The 17,891-nt window shown below is 40.5% G+C and overlaps 1 protein-coding gene across 1 annotated transcript in view; it reads right to left on the reverse strand.

Annotated features, from left to right (window-relative positions):
• Positions 1-2,787: 2,787 nt before the first annotated feature.
• tmem59l (transmembrane protein 59) overlaps positions 2,788-17,891 on the reverse strand; it is a 29,317-nt gene continuing 14,213 nt past the window's right edge. The window contains exons 5-8 of the mRNA XM_024402941.2: positions 6,487-6,592; positions 5,769-5,889; positions 5,531-5,648; positions 2,788-3,800 (exon numbers count right to left, since the gene is read on the reverse strand). Of these exons, the coding sequence (XP_024258709.1) occupies positions 3,642-3,800; positions 5,531-5,648; positions 5,769-5,889; positions 6,487-6,592 (504 nt within the window). The 3' untranslated portion in view covers positions 2,788-3,641. The remainder of the gene's footprint in view (positions 3,801-5,530; positions 5,649-5,768; positions 5,890-6,486; positions 6,593-17,891) is intronic.

Genomic DNA, 17,891 nt, shown 5'->3' on the forward strand with positions numbered 1-17,891 from the left:
CCACGACACATTGTCTTCTCACTGTCTAATATTCACATAGCATGGCTGCCCATTATGCAGATAGACTAGGGTGAGTAAATGGACATTGTGCAAATAGGAGGACATTCATAATATCTGTGAAATGTAGGAAGCCAGAGGAGGAACAAATACCAAGAAGATATTGGAATAGCTGTAGAAATGAATCAACCTTGGCTATCTTTTAGGGTCATTATGATTGATATGAAATCTCCACCCAGAGCCATAAGTCTAACATTATAATTTTGTGAAATTCAAAGATATTTATAACATTTCATTGCTCTGTCATAGAATATGATGAAATCATACTCCTGACTTCAGTGGTATAAAACTAGTCTCCAAGGAGCTGTTAAGGTTTCTTCCAGTGCATTTCCTATGCAGAAATAACTATGCTACCCTTTCAGTGAAAAAAGGAGGTTTTATCAATTTATTGACACATGGACACACTGAGATAGACTGAACAAATAAGTTTGACATATTTCTAAATGTTTCTCTTGTTCTAAGCCAATTTACACCATCCTGTGGAGACAGAACAGAGGGGGGGCAAATTCACACCATAAATTGAAACACATGATGCTGTCAAAGCAGAAATGAAACATCATCCAAACTTGTCCAGTGGCCAGTAGCTCACACAAGGCACTGTAGTTTAGGTGTTGCATTCTACACCAAATTCATTCAAATATTTGTGGAAAAGTCAAATATTCACAGTGGAATATGAGATTGAGTGCATTTCTAAAGTGAACATTTGCCCAAAATCCACATTCAGTAGGCTAAGTTTCCATCAAACCCACAAATCGGGCCCTGACCACAGTAAAAGATAGGTTTGAAATTCTCACAGGAGAATCATAACCTTGCAGATATAACAAGTCAAACAACAAAACATGATGTTTGAATATAACCTGGTGAAAGATCGAATTACATTATTAGACAGTGTACCGACAGTATCATTTGAATCAGAATGCACAAGGCAATAACAGCTAAATAGACACAATGAAAACAGTGAGGAGCTTTAGCGCCACCATGTGGATAAAAATGCCAATCATCTCTACATTTTCCACCCATTCATTCTTAAGTGGATAATGATAATCATTTGGAGTTTATTCTGAACTAGTATCCATGAGAACAAGCTATAAAAAAAATCAATAAGTTGACCCTTTATATTTCAGCCACCCAGCGTTGTGTGTCTTTTGTCTGGACAGAAGGGTTTCAAATGAGTTCCAGATGCATTTGGTAGGGCTCCCTCACCCCCTGCAACTAAAATGTCTCTCATGGGAGTGCAGAGACTGAAATAACACACAAACACAATGACAGTCTGGGAAGATCTTGTACATGAAATGTTCAGTAGGTTTTTACAACCAAAAAAGAACAATAGTGAATTAACAAATCGAAAATACTAGTGGTGTATGACCTACAAGTATGTGATTATATTGATCTCTTGTTGATATTTAATATCCTTAATTAACTATTTGAATCTATGGAAGGAAGTGGAAAGATGTTTCTTACATTAATATGGTATAAGAACATCTTAAATCTGAATGGAACTACCAGTACAAGTCATTCCATAATTGATCATGCATAGATGAGATAAAACCCACAAAGTAATCTCCATTATGTTTAACATGAAAACACTTTATTCGTCATGTCGTATATCATTTCATTGAAAACAAATCGATAAAAAGGAACCGTTACAGTTTGAAACTCCTATCACTAGCTACATGAACTTTCACTTGAACCAGGACTGATATTGAATGGTTTATAGATATATCCATCTTGTTTCTTTCCCAAACTTAAATCATGAGATTATTATCATAACATTCTATACAACATTTAAATAGAAACACAAAAATCACAAGTCTATATTAGTTTCCTGCTACTGAGATGGGTGGTTTAATGTAATGTGTTGTAGCATACTAGCATGCACTGTGACTAGGCAAAATCAAAATATAGCTCATTGACTGTGTAAGTTGAAAACAAAGGTCTATTCTAAAAGCCTTGCATTGCGCATCACATTGGTCATCCCTTCATTATGAGCTCATATAGAATACAGAACCATCAACTCCTAGAAAGTGCATGACACATTTCAGAGCTAATAGGTGTAACTCTTGAGGAGATACAATAATAACACAATAATATTAGTCTTAATATTAGTCTCTTTTCAAATCTGGAAAAAGGGCTACAATGTTTTATTACAGTCATAACAATAGGAAAGATTTGGATAGATGAGCATTTACATAGCACTTCAATTACACTATCAAACAGGTACTTTATGCTATTGGTTCTGAATAAATACACAAAGGCATAAATAAATAAATACACCAAGCACTGTTTTGATTTTCCTCAAACACACGCAAATGCGCGCAAATACACACACACGCACGCTAATGGAGACACACACACACACACACACACACACACACACACACACACACACACACACACACACACACACACACACACACACACACACACACTTAGCTGTAGGTGACCCAGCCAACATAATTTGAGCACAATTCCTTTGTCTGCCAAATGAACAGAAATGCAATGGTTCCTTGGATCAGTATAATACTTTGCGCACACACTGCTCCCATTTAGTGGCCAGAATCTAAATTGCACCTGGGCTGGAATAATACATTATGGTCTTTCTTGCATTTCAAAGATGATGGTACAAAAAAACTGTTTTTTTCTTTCTTTGTATTGTCTTTTACCAGATCTAATGTTATATTCTCCTACATTCCTTTAACATTTCCACAAACTTCCTTTTGTGTGTTTCCTTTCAAATGGTACCAAGAATATGCACATGCTTGCTTCAGGGCCTGAGCTACAGGCAGTTAGATTTTGGCATGTCATTGTAGGCAAAAATTGAAAAAAAGTGGCCAATTCATAAGAGGTTTTAATCTGATATGAGAATTCTCTTTCATTCAGTGTGAGGAAAATAAGATGTATTATGTATATTTGCTTCTCACAGTTGACGTCAGTCAAACTCAAACGCATCAAACACAGCATCAAAGGTGAAACACTGGTAGCTATTGTCTCCTGCAGCGTTCACAAGATACCTTTCAAAGCATTTTGAACATCTCAATTGCTTTTATTTCTCTGCAAGTCACCAATTAATTCCAAAAGTATGTAAGAGCATGAGGAAAACAGTTATTCACCTTCAATTTGAATCCCTGTGTTCTTTCTCTATCCCCTTGTACGTCAAACGCTTGGAAAGCTTTCAGCGCTCATTCACCTGTTCTCCTTAACTCTCTCACAGGCAGATCTAAGTAGTTACATTTAATAGTTAAACTGTCTATTAAATAAGCCTTAAGCAATTGCAGTGTCAAGTATAAAATGATAGGTACCAGAAGGTGGTGACAATTTGATTTCGAAGCTCTTAGTGAGGTTTAACAATGGACAGCATGAATCTACAAAATCAGTATTCTACACAGAGACAAGCACAACAGGCTAACATCTGATGGGCAGACTCGCTAGAGAAAGACGAGACAAACCTGTAGTGAAGGGATGGTGCCATGCATGTATAGAAAATCTGGTGTGAGTGTTGGTGTGTTTCTGTTCTCCATCTTTTACTGAGGGAGGTTTTACGAAAACGTTACCCCAGAAAGCACTGATCCTATCCCATTGGTCCCCTAGAGAGATGTCTTGTTGATGTCAACCTTGACTGGAAGTGGTCCTGCCTCCTCGCTCTCCTCTGGTTGGTCGATAGCTACAGCAATCACAGGGGTCAGATGGTAGGGGTTGACCTTCTGGACGTCATCAAGAAACTCCTTGTCTCCGTTAATGCTCAGCTGGAAAAAGGAATCAGTTATTAATTCAAATCGATAGAAATGTTCCCATTGTCTCTAGGAGTAATTCCCGCACAGGTAAACACATGTCAATTAAGATAACACTTGAGTGAGTTAACAATTAAAGATGCAGTCCGGGATCTTAAGCACTAACATATCATAAAATGTTTTTTGTTTTTTTGTGAGACAACATACAGTGGCAAGAAAAAGTAAGTGAACCCATTAGAATTATCTGGATTTCTGCATAAATTGGTCATAAAATTTCATCTGATCTTCATCTAAGTCGCAACAACAGACAAACACAGTCTGCTTAAACTAATAACACACAAATTATTGGATTTTTCTTGTCTATATTGAATACATAATTTAAACATTCACAGTGTACGTAGGTTGGAAAAAGTATGTGAACCCCTAGGCTAATGACCTCTCCAAAAGAGGCTATTTGGAGTCAGAAGTCAGCTAACCTGGAGTCCAATCAATGAGACGAGATTGGAGTTGGTTAGAGCTGCCTTGCCCTAGAAAAAACACTCACCAAATTTGAGTTTGCTAGAAGAAGCATTGCCTGATGTGAACCATGCCTTGAACAAAAGAGATCTCAGAAGACCTAATATTAAGAATTGTTGACTTGCATAAAGCTGAAAAGGATTACAAAAGTCTCTCTAAAAGCCTTGATGTTCATCAGTCCACGGTAAGACAAATTGTCTATAAATGGAGAAAGTTCAGCACTGTTGCTACTCTCCCTAGGAGTGGCCGTCCTGCAAAGATGACTACAAGAGCACAGTGCAGAATGTTCAATGACATTAAGAAGAATCTTAGAGTGTCAGCTAAAGACTTAACATCTCTGTTGACGAGTCTACGATACGTAAAACACTCATGAAGAATGGTGTTCGTGGGAGGACACCACGGAAGAAGCCACTGCTGTCCAAAAAAAATATTGCTGCATGTCTGAAGTTCGCAAAAGAGCATCTGGATGTTCCACAGTGTTACTGGCAAAATATTCTATGGACAGATTAAATTAGAATTGAGTTTTTTGGAAGGAACACACCACACTATGTGTGGGGAAAAAATGACACAGCACACCAACATCAAAACCTCATCCCAACTGTAAAGTATGGTGGAGGAAGCATCATGGTTTGGAGCTGCTTTGCGGCCTCTGGGCCTGGACAGCTTGCGATCATCTATGGAAAAATGAATTTCCAAGTTTAGCCAGACATTTTGCAGGATAATGTAAGGCTATCTATCAGTCATTTGAAGTTCAACAGAAGTTGGGTGATGCAACAGGACAACGACCCAAAACACAGAATGAAATCAACAACAGAAGAAAATACACCTACTGGAGTGGCGCAGTCAGAGTCCTGACCTCAACCTGTTTGAGATGCTGTGGCATGACCTCAAGAGAGCGGTTCACACCAGGCATCCCAAGAACATTGTTGAACTGAAACAGTTTTGTAAAGAGGAATGGTCAAAAATTCTTCATGACCATTGTGTAGGTCTGATCCGCAACTACAGAAAACGTTTGGTTGAGGTTATTTAATGGAGGGTCAACTGTGAGTTACTAAATCCAAGGGTTCACATACTTTTCCCACCCTGCACTATGAATGTTTCCACGGTGTGTTCAATAAAGAGACGAAAACATATAATTGTTTGTGTGTTATTAGTTTAAGCAGACTGTGTTTGTCTATTGTTGTGACTTAGATGAAAATCAGATAAAATTGTGTGACCAATGTGTTTACCTGTGTTTTGATGTGCTGTTCAGGTGCAGTGACAAGGCTGGCACAGCTCAGCCACAACATCACCATGATGGACAGGAAGAGACAGGCAGCCAAGATCCAACGAGGCAGCCCAGAGCGCCTGAGAGAAAGGGGAGGATTAGGTAATGATACAGGCAATACAACTCAGAGGACCTCTAAATCAGAGGGCCCAAATGGGTTGATATGGGCTGATGACTATTCTTGTTCAATATCTCTTCACCTTGACATGCATCCCAGGAAGTCATGTTCAGCGGTTAGGTCTTCCGTATGTTGCTGGACTGCTGGGTGCTTGCCCTTGCCTCCCACCTTGGCTGCTACCTTCTCCCCATGTCCTTTCACACCTGCACAGAGGTGAATACTAATGAGCAACAGACTTTATGAGGAAGTGTAACAAATGTAACCTAATTTCACCCCTCTGGAGATCAATAAAGCATAATCAATTCAATGTAATCCTCCTTTAATGCATTGTATACTATATATTCTACAGCAGGGGTCCCCAACTACATTCAGCTGCGGGCCCATTTTTCTTCAGCAGATAATCCGGGGGCCGGAACATAATTTTCAAATCATTTGTACACTGCAAATTGACCGCAAGAAGCACAAACGGATATAGTATTTGACAAAAACATTATACTTTCAAACGTTGTTTACATTGGGATACGATCACGTCTCTATTTCTGAGTGGAAATACTTGAGAACAGATTTCCAAAGTTAAAATAACTTGGAGCTGATTTCCTGGTGTTTTGACAGTCTTTTATGTCCAACAATGACAAACGAGTTTTGTTTTGTTTTTGCAAATTAAACAAATAAATTCACCCCCGGGCCAAATTCAGCTCACAGGCCACAAGTTGGGGAACCCTGTCCTACAGGTCTTATGATGTTTTCTACATTATGGGTGTCAGTGTGTGACAGAGCTGCATGCCACCATGGGGTCTCACCATGGGGTCTCTGTGTGTGGGAGTGAATCTGTGGCCAGGGCTTGTCTGCCACATTGGAACGGGGGGCCTGCAGCTCCGGCAGGGTGTACTCGATCTCCGGCTGGCTCTGGGAGGAACAACAAACAAAGTCAATTCAGGAACTAGTAATTACATGCAATAATTTCACTGAGAAAGAGACAGAAAATGATCTGTTTAACACAGTGAGGTTAAGCCTGGACTAAGAATACTCAATGAACAGCTAAACAACAGAGAGAAATAGACATACCTGTAGACTTAGGTATAGAGAATACTGCCAAATTAACTCAAACAAAAAGGGGACTTGCTCATTATAGGAGAACATTGTATTTTCACATAATGTGTTCTGTTGCAAGCCAGGCTCTGTATACCTCAGCCATCTGTAAAATGAAGACAGATGAACTTCCAAACGGTACAAAACTGTAATAATCTATTCACACCTTATAATGGCAGTTCAGGTGTAGATTCTAATGAGCAGATTGTATTGATTGTTCTTTGGCACACCAGTGGAGTTTTAAATCAGCATTTCTTTCTCTCTTACTTCATTAAAGGACACCCTTGTTGCCCATTGCGGAGTCTGTCGGTTGGCTGCTCAAGAGCACCACCATTTACCCTCTCTGAGGGGAGTGAAAAGGCCACTTGACTGGAGAAAGTGTCTGAAAAGATGCCTTAAAAACAGTGTCCTACAGTATGTGAGCGAATATGCATCACTTGTGTGAAGACAGACTTAATCCCTGTGTACACACACACACACACACACACACACACAAACACACACACACTCTCTCGGCAGAGGCATTATTGTGCCTTTCATTATGGGGACAGTGTTTTTGGCTTACCCTGGAGAACTCATTAAAATCGGATTTTGGTTACCCTCTACTGAACCTTTCCCAACAAGACACAGGCAGCATCAGCGCTTGGCGCTCTCAGCAGAAGGACTGCAAGGGGATCGATGTATGCATCGGCGGCTTGATGTTGTTTTCTTCTAAACGGACGAAGCAGGCGTTTAGCTGGTCCAGGAGCGAAGTGTCGGTGTCTGGCCTTCCCTTTATAATCCGTGATTGTCTGGAGTCCCTGCCACATACTTCTCGTGTCTGAGCCGTTGAATGGTGACCCCACTTTGTTCTTGTACTGCCGTTTTGCCTCTTTGATTGCCTTACAGAGGTCGTAGCTGCACTTCCATGTTCCCAGTCACCTTGAATGCGGTGATTCATACTTTCAGTTTTGTGCGAATTCTGCCATCTATCCACGTTTTTTGGTTTTGATAAATTCTAATCGGCAGAGTGGGAACAACATCCTCTATGGAATTCCAGATAAACCCAATTACCGAGTCAGTGTAGAGATTAGAGGTCGACCGATTATGATTTTTCAATGCAGATACCGATAATTGGAGGACCAAAAAAAGTCGATACCGATTAATCGGCCGATTTTTAAACATTTATTTGTAATAATGACAATTACAACAATACTGAATGAACACTTATTTTAACTTAATATAATACATCAATAAAATCAATTTAGCCTCAAATAAATAATGTAACATGTTAAATTTGGGTTAAATAATGCAAAAACAAAGTGTTGGAGAAGAAAGTAAAAGTGCAATATGTGCCATGTAAGAAAGCTAACGTTTAAGTTCCTTGCTCAGAACATGAGAACATATGAAAGCTGGTGGTTCCTTTTAACATGAGTCTTCAATATTCCCAGGTAAGAAGTTTTAGGTTGTAGTTATTATAATCAAATCAAATCAAATCAAATTTTATTTGTCACATACACATGGTTAGCAGATGTTAATGCGAGTGTAGCGAAATGCTTGTGCTTCTAGTTCCGACAATGCAGTAATAACGAGCAAGTAATCTAACTAACAATTCCAAAAAAAAACTACTGTCATACACAGTGTAAGGGGATAAAGAATATGTACATAAGGATATATGAATGAGTGATGGTACAGAGCAGCATAGGCAAGATACAGTAGATGATATCGAGTACAGTATATACATATGAGATAAGTATGTAAACCAAGTGGCATAGTTAAAGTGGCTAGTGATACATGTATTACATAAGGATGCAGTCGATGATATAGAGTACAGTATCAACGTATGCATATGAGATGAACAATGTAGGGTAAGTAACATTATATAAGGTAGCATTGTTTAAAGTGGCTAGTGATATATTTACATCATTTCCCATCAATTCCCATGATTAAAGTGGCTGGAGTAGAGTCAGTGTCATTGACAGTGTGTTGGCAGTAGCCACTCAATGTTAGTGGTGGCTGTTTAACAGTCTGATGGCCTTGAGATAGAAGCTGTTTTTCAGTCTCTCTGTCCCAGCTTTGATGCACCTGTACTGACCTCGCCTTCTGGATGGCAGCGGGGTGAACAGGCAGTGGCTCGGGTGGTTGATGTCCTTGATGATCTTTATGGCCTTCCTGTAGCATCGGGTGGTGTAGGTGTCCTGGAGGGCAGGTAGTTTGCCCCGGTGATGCGTTGTGCAGACCTCACTACCCTCTGGAGAGCCTTACGGTTGAGGGCGGTGCAGTTGCCATACCAGGCGGTGATACAGCCCGCCAGGATGCTCTCAATTGTGCATCTGTAGAAGTTTGTGAGTGCTTTTGGTGACAAGCCGAATTTCTTCAGCCTCCTGAGGTTGAAGAGGCGCTGCTGCGCCTTCCTCACGATGCTGTCTGTGTGAGTGGACCAATTCAGTTTGTCTGTGATGTGTATGCCGAGGAACTTAAAACTTGCTACCCTCTCCACTACTGTTCCATCGATGTGGATGGGGGTGTTCCCTCTGCTGTTTCCTGAAGTCCACAATCATCTCCTTAGTTTTGTTGACGTTGAGTGTGAGGTTATTTTCCTGACACCACACTCCGAGGGCCCTCACCTCCTCCCTGTAGGCCGTCTCGTCGTTGTTGGTAATCAAGCCTACCACTGTTGTGTCGTCCGCAAACTTGATGATTGAGTTGGAGGCGTGCATGGCCACGCAGTCGTGGGTGAACAGGGAGTACAGGAGAGGGCTCAGAACGCACCCTTGTGGGGCCCCAGTGTTGAGGATCAGCGGGGAGGAGATGTTGTTGCCTACCCTCACCACCTGGGGGCGGCCCGTCAGGAAGTCCAGTACCCAGTTGCACAGGGCGGGGTCGAGACCCAGGGTCTCGAGCTTGATGACGAGCTTGGAGGGTACTATGGTGTTGAATGCCAAGCTGTAGTCGATGAACAGCATTCTCACATAGGTATTCCTCTTGTCCAGATGGGTTAGGGCAGTGTGCAGTGTGGTTGAGATTGCATCGTCTGTGGACCTATTTGGGCGGTAAGCAAATTGGAGTGGGTCAAGGGTGTCAGGTAGGGTGGAGGTGATATGGTCCTTGACTAGTCTCTCAAAGCACTTCATGATGACGGAAGTGAGTGCTACGGGCGGTAGTCGTTTAGCTCAGTTACCTTAGCTTTCTTGGGAACAGGAACAATGGTGGCCCTCTTGAAGCATGTGGGAACAGCAGACTGGTATAGGGATTGATTGAATATGTCCGTAAACACACCGGCCAGCTGGTCTGCGCATGCTCTGAGGGCGCGGCTGGGGATGCCGTCTGGGCCTGCAGCCTTGCGAGGGTTAACACGTTTAAATGTCTTACTCACTTCGGCTGCAGTGAAGGAGAGACTGCATGTTTCCGTTGCAGGCCGTGTCAGTGGCACTGTATTGTCCTCAAAGCGGGCAAAAAAGTTATTTAGTCTGCCTGGGAGCAAGACATCCTGGTCCGTGACTGGGCTGGGTTTCTTCCTGTAGTCCGTGATTGACTGTAGACCCTGCCACATACCTCTTGTGTCTGAGCCGTTGAATTGAGATTCTACTTTGTCTCTGTACTGGCGCTTAGCTTGTTTGATAGCCTTGCGGAGGGAATAGCTGCACTGTTTGTATTCAGTCATGTTACCAGACACCTTGCCCTGATTAAAAGCAGTGGTTCATGCCTTCAGTTTCACACGAATGCTGCCATCAATCCACGGTTTCTGGTTAGGGAATGTTTTAATCGTTGCTATGGGAACGACATCTTCAACGCACGTTCTAATGAACTCGCACACCGTATCAGCGTATTCGTCAATGTTGTTGTCTGACGCAATACGAAACATCTCCCAGTCCACGTGATGGAAGCAGTCTTGGAGTGTGGAGTCAGCTTGGTCGGACCAGCGTTGGACAGACCTCAGCGTGGGAGCTTCTTGTTTTAGTTTCTGTCTGTAGGCAGGGATCAACAAAATGGAGTCGTGGTCAGCTTTTCCGAAAGGGGGCGGGGCAGGGCCTTATATGCGTCGCGGAAGTTAGAGTAACAATGATCCAGGGTCTTTCCACCCCTGGTTGCGCAATCGATATGCTGATAAAATTTAGGGAGTCTTGTTTTCAGATTAGCCTTGTTAAAATCCCCAGCTACAATGAATGCAGCCTCCGGATAAATCGTTTCCAGTTTGCAGAGAGTTAAATAAAGTTCGTTCAGAGCCATCGATGTGTCTGCTTGGGGGGATATATACGGCTGTGATTATAATCGAAGAGAATTCTCTTGGTAGATAATGCGGTCTACATTTGATTGTGAGGAATTCTAAATCAGGTGAACAGAAGGATTTGAGTTCCTGTATGTTTCTTTCATCACACCATGTCACGTTAGTCATAAGGCATACGCCCCCGCCCCTCTTCTTACCAGAAAGATGTTTGTTTCTGTCGGCGCAATGCGTGGAGAAACCCGTTGGCTGCACCGCTTCGGATTGCGTCTCTCCAGTTAGCCATGTTTCCGTGAAGCAAAGAACGTTACAGTCTCTGATGTCCCTCTGGAATGCTACCCTTGCTCGGATTTCATCAACCTTGTTGTCAAGAGACTGGACATTGGCAAGAAGAATGCTAGGGAGTGGTGCACGATGTGCCCGTCTCCGGAGTCTGACCAGAAGACCGCTTCGTTTCCCTCTTTTTCTGAGTTTTTTTTTTTTTTTGGTCGCTGCATGTGATCCACTCGGTTACACTGGTTGTAAGGCAGAACACAGGATCCGCATCGCGAAAAACATATTCTTGGTCGTACTGATGGTGAGTTGACGCTGATCTTATATTCAGTAGTTCTTCTCGGCTGTATGTAAAGAAACCTAAGATGACCTGGGGTACTAGTGTAAGAAATAACACGTAAAAAAACAAAAAACTGCATAGTTTCCTAGGAACGCGAAGCGAGGCGGCCATCTCTGTCGGCGCCGGAAGTAACATTATATTATATTATATTATAACATTATATTATAACATTATATTTACATTACGTTGTCCCACTCCTCTTCAATCGCTGTACGAAGTTGCTGGATACTGGCGGGAACTGGAACACGCTGTCATACACATCCATCCAGAGCATCCCAAACATGTTCAATGGGTGACATGTCTGGTGAGTATGCAGGCCATGGAAGAACTGGGACATTTTCAGCTTCCAGGAATTGTGTACAGATCCTTGCGACATGGGACCATGTATTATCATGCTAAAACATGGCACGACAATGGGCCTCAGGATCTTGTCATGGTCTCTCTGTGCATTAATATTGTCATAGATAAAATGCAATTGTGTTCACTGTCCGTAGCTTATGCCTGCACATACCATAATCCCACCACCACCATGGGGCACTCTGTTCACAACAGCACACTGCTCACCCACACGACGCCATACGCCATCTGTCTGGTACAGTTGAAACCGGGATTCATCCATGAAGAACACACTTTTCCAGCGTGCCAGTGGCCATCGAAGGTGAGCATTTGCCCACTAAAGTCAGTTACAAAGCCTAACTGCAGTCAGGTCAAGACCCTGTTGAGGATGACAACCATGCAGATGAGCTTCCCTGAGACAGTGTCTGACAGTTTGTGCAGAAATTCTTCAGTTGTGCAAATGTTTCATCAGCTGTCAGGGTGGCTGGTCTCAGATGATCCCGCAGGTGAAGAACCCGGATGTAGAGGTTTTCGGCTGGCGTTGTTACACATGGTCTGCGGTTGTGAGGCCGGTAGGATGTACTGCCAAATTCTTTAAAATTACGTTGGAGGTGGCTTATGGAAAATTAAATGAACATTAGATTCTCTGGACGTTCCTGCAGTCGGCATGCCAATTGCACACTCCCTCAAAACTTGAGACATCTGTAGCATTGTGTTGTGTGACAAAACTGCACATTTTAGAGTGGCCTTTTATTGTCCCCTGCACAAGGTGGACCTGTGTAATATTTTATAAGTTGGACCTGTGTGATATTTTATTTAAGCTCATGAAATATGGTACCAACACTTTACATGTTGCGTTTATATTTTTGTTCAGTGTAGTTTACATGTTGTCAACAATCTAAGCCAAGGGCGTCTGTTTTGCCCCATAGTTGCATGCTCCGTTGATACTATTCTCAGAGGCGACCTGGAACATTTCCCAGTCCGCATGATGAAAACAATCTTGAAGCATAGATTCCAATTGGTCAGACCAACGATAAACAGTCCTTACCACAGGAGCTTCCTGTTTAAGTTTCTGCCTATAGGTGGTGAGGAGCAGAATGGAGACGTGATCTGTTTTGCCGAAGGAAAGGCGGGGGGAGGGCAATGATCCAGTAAGGCTGCCGGCCCAGAAGGCATCCCAAGCCGTGTCTTCAGAGCATGTGCAGACCAGCTGGCTAAAGTGTTTACGGACATATTCAATCTCTCCATATCCCAGTCTATTGTCACCACTTGCTTAAAGATGTTCACCATTGTTCCTGTACCCAAGAAAGCAAAGGTGTCACGTCCTGACCATTGAAAACCTGTATTTTCTATGGTAGAGTAGGTCAGGGCGTGACTAGGGGTTTTTGTTCTAGTTTATATTTTCTATGTGGGGTTCTAGGTTTGACTTTCTATGTTGGTGATTTGTATGATTCCCAATTAGAGGTAGCTGGTTATCGTTGTCTCTAATTGGGGATCATACTTAAGTAGAATTTTTTCCACCTGTGGGTTATGGGATATTGTTTATGTATAGGGATATTGTTGAGTTGGTGGAGGATGCACGGATTTTGCCCAAAGGAACGTGTTGTCAGTTTGGTGCCACCTGAAGTCCGGAACCTCTTGCGACGGTAAATGGTCCGGAACTTCAAGGTCCATGGCTGGAGCCGCAGGATGAGCGGGTACTTCATCCCGCACCAGAGCCGCCCCCGATGCTGGCGGATGAGTGGGTACTTGGCCCCGCACCAGAGCCACCACCGCCACTAGACACCCCCCCTAATCCTCCCTTTTTGTTTCAGGTTTTGCGGTCGGAGTCCGCACCTTTGGGGTGGGGGGGGTACTGTCACGTCCTGACCATAGAAAACCTGCATTTTCTATGGTAGAGTAGGTCAGGGCGTGACTAGGAGTTTTTGTTCTAGTTTATATTTTCTGTGGGGTTCTAGGTTTGATTTTATATGTTGGTGATTTGTATGATTCCCAATTAGAGGCAGCTGGTTATCATTGTCTCTAATTGGGGATCATACTTAAGTAGCATTTTTTTCCACCTGTGGGTTATGGGATATTGTTTATGTATAGTGTGTTTGAGCACTACGTTATGGGATATTGTTTATGTGTAGTGTGTTTGAACACTACGTTATGGGATATTGTTTATGTATAGTGTGTTTGAACACTACGTTATGGGATATTGTTTATGTATAGTGTGTTTGAGCACTACGTTATGGGATATTGTTTATGTATAGTGTGTTTGAACACTACGTTATGGGATATTGTTTATGTATAGTGTGTTTGAACACTACGTTATGGGATATTGTTTATGTATAGTGTGTTTGAGCACTACGTTATGGGATATTGTTTATGTGTAGTGTGTTTGAACACTACGTTATGGGATATTGTTTATGTATAGTGTGTTTGAACACTACGTTATGGGATATTGTTTATGTATAGTGTGTTTGAGCACTACGTTATGGGATATTGTTTATGTATAGTGTGTTTGAACACTACGTTATGGGATATTGTTTATGTATAGTGTGTTTGAGCACTACGTTATGGGATATTGTTTATGTATAGTGTGTTTGAACACTACGTTATGGGATATTGTTTATGTATAGTGTGTTTGAACACTACGTTATGGGATATTGTTTATGTATAGTGTGTTTGAGCACTACGTTATGGGATATTGTTTATGTATAGTGTGTTTGAACACTACGTTATGGGATATTGTTTATGTATAGTGTGTTTGAACACTACGTTATGGGATATTGTTTATGTATAGTGTGTTTGAGCACTACGTTATGGGATATTGTTTATGTATAGTGTGTTTGAACACTACGTTATGGGATATTGTTTATGTATAGTGTGTTTGAACACTACGTTATGGGATATTGTTTATGTATAGTGTGTTTGAACACTACGTTATGGGATATTGTTTATGTATAGTGTGTTTGAACACTACGTTATGGGATATTGTTTATGTATAGTGTGTTTGAACACTACGTTATGGGATATTGTTTATGTATAGTGTGTTTGAACACTACGTTATGGGATATTGTTTATGTATAGTGTGTTTGAACACTACGTTATGGGATATTGTTTATGTATAGTGTGTTTGAACACTACGTTATGGGATATTGTTTATGTATAGTGTGTTTGAACACTACGTTATGGGATATTGTTTATGTATAGTGTGTTTGAACACTACGTTATGGGATATTGTTTATGTATAGTGTGTTTGAACACTACGTTATGGGATATTGTTTATGTATAGTGTGTTTGAACACTACGTTATGGGATAGTGTTTATGTATAGTGTGTTTGAACACTACGTTATGGGATATTGTTTATGTATAGTGTGTTTGAGCACTACGTTATGGGATATTGTTTATGTATAGTGTGTTTGAACACTACGTTATGGGATATTGTTTATGTATAGTGTGTTTGAACACTACGTTATGGGATAGTGTTTATGTATAGTGTGTTTGAACACTACGTTATGGGATAGTGTTTATGTATAGTGTGTTTGAACACTACGTTATAGGATAGTGTTTATGTATAGTGTGTTTGAACACTACGTTATGGGATATTGTTTATGTATAGTGTGTTTGAACACTACGTTATGGGATAGTGTTTATGTATAGTGTGTTTGAACACTACGTTATGGGATATTGTTTATGTATAGTGTGTTTGAACACTACGTTATGGGATAGTGTTTATGTATAGTGTGTTTGAACACTACGTTATGGGATATTGTTTATGTATAGTGTGTTTGAACACTACGTTATGGGATATTGTTTATGTATAGTGTGTTTGAGCACTACGTTATGGGATATTGTTTATGTATAGTGTGTTTGAACACTACGTTATGGGATATTGTTTATGTATAGTGTGTTTGAACACTACGTTATGGGATATTGTTTATGTATAGTGTGTTTGAACACTACGTTATGGGATATTGTTTATGTATAGTGTGTTTGAACACTACGTTATGGGATATTGTTTATGTATAGTGTGTTTGAACACTACGTTATGGGATATTGTTTATGTATAGTGTGTTTGAACACTACGTTATGGGATATTGTTTATGTATAGTGTGTTTGAACACTACGTTATGGGATATTGTTTATGTATAGTGTGTTTGAACACTACGTTATGGGATATTGTTTATGTATAGTGTGTTTGAACACTACGTTATGGGATATTGTTTATGTATAGTGTGTTTGAGCACTACGTTATGGGATATTGTTTATGTATAGTGTGTTTGAACACTACGTTATGGGATATTGTTTATGTATAGTGTGTTTGAACACTACGTTATGGGATATTGTTTATGTATAGTGTGTTTGAACACTACGTTATGGGATATTGTTTATGTATAGTGTGTTTGAACACTACGTTATGGGATAGTGTTTATGTATAGTGTGTTTGAACACTACGTTATGGGATAGTGTTTATGTATAGTGTGTTTGAACACTACGTTATGGGATATTGTTTATGTATAGTGTGTTTGAGCACTACGTTATGGGATATTGTTTATGTATACTGTGTTTGAACACTACGTTATGGGATATTGTTTATGTATAGTGTGTTTGAACACTACGTTATGGGATAGTGTTTATGTATAGTGTGTTTGAACACTACGTTATGGGATAGTGTTTATGTATAGTGTGTTTGAGCACTACGTTATGGGATATTGTTTATGTATAGTGTGTTTGAACACTACGTTATGGGATATTGTTTATGTATAGTGTGTTTGAACACTACGTTATGGGATATTGTTTATGTATAGTGTGTTTGAACACTACGTTATGGGATATTGTTTATGTATAGTGTGTTTGAACACTACGTTATGGGATAGTGTTTATGTATAGTGTGTTTGAACACTACGTTATGGGATATTGTTTATGTATAGTGTGTTTGAACACTACGTTATGGGATATTGTTTATGTATAGTGTGTTTGAACACTACGTTATGGGATATTGTTTATGTATAGTGTGTTTGAGCACTACGTTATGGGATATTGTTTATGTATAGTGTGTTTGAACACTACGTTATGGGATATTGTTTATGTATAGTGTGTTTGAACACTACGTTATGGGATATTGTTTATGTATAGTGTGTTTGAACACTACGTTATGGGATAGTGTTTATGTATAGTGTGTTTGAACACTACGTTATGGGATATTGTTTATGTATAGTGTGTTTGAACACTACGTTATGGGATAGTGTTTATGTATAGTGTGTTTGAACACTACGTTATGGGATATTGTTTATGTATAGTGTGTTTGAACACTACGTTATGGGATATTGTTTATGTATAGTGTGTTTGAACACTACGTTATGGGATATTGTTTATGTATAGTGTGTTTGAACACTACGTAGTGGGGTATTGTTTATGTATAGTGTGTTTGAACACTACGTTATGGGATAGTGTTTATGTATAGTGTGTTTGAACACTACGTTATGGGGTATTGTTTATGTATAGTGTGTTTGAACACTACGTTATGGGATATTGTTTATGTATAGTGTGTTTGAACACTACGTTATGGGATATTGTTTATGTATAGTGTGTTTGAACACTACGTTATGGGATATTGTTTATGTATAGTGTGTTTGAACACTACGTTATGGGATAGTGTTTATGTATAGTGTGTTTGAACACTACGTTATGGGATATTGTTTATGTATAGTGTGTTTGAACACTACGTTATGGGATAGTGTTTATGTATAGTGTGTTTGAACACTACGTTATGGGATAGTGTTTATGTATAGTGTGTTTGAACACTACGTAGTCACGGGTCTTTGTAAGGTTTGTTATTTTGTTTTCATTTTCACTTATTCATTAAAAGATGTGGAACTATACTCACGCTGCGCCTTGGTTTGATCATTATTACGAACGACGGGACAGAAGGTAACTGAACTAAATTACTATCGCCCCGTAGCTCTCACTTCTG

The sequence above is a fragment of the Oncorhynchus tshawytscha genome, linkage group LG01 (assembly GCF_018296145.1).
Source record: "Oncorhynchus tshawytscha isolate Ot180627B linkage group LG01, Otsh_v2.0, whole genome shotgun sequence".
NCBI classification, from domain to species: Eukaryota; Metazoa; Chordata; class Actinopteri; order Salmoniformes; family Salmonidae; genus Oncorhynchus; species Oncorhynchus tshawytscha.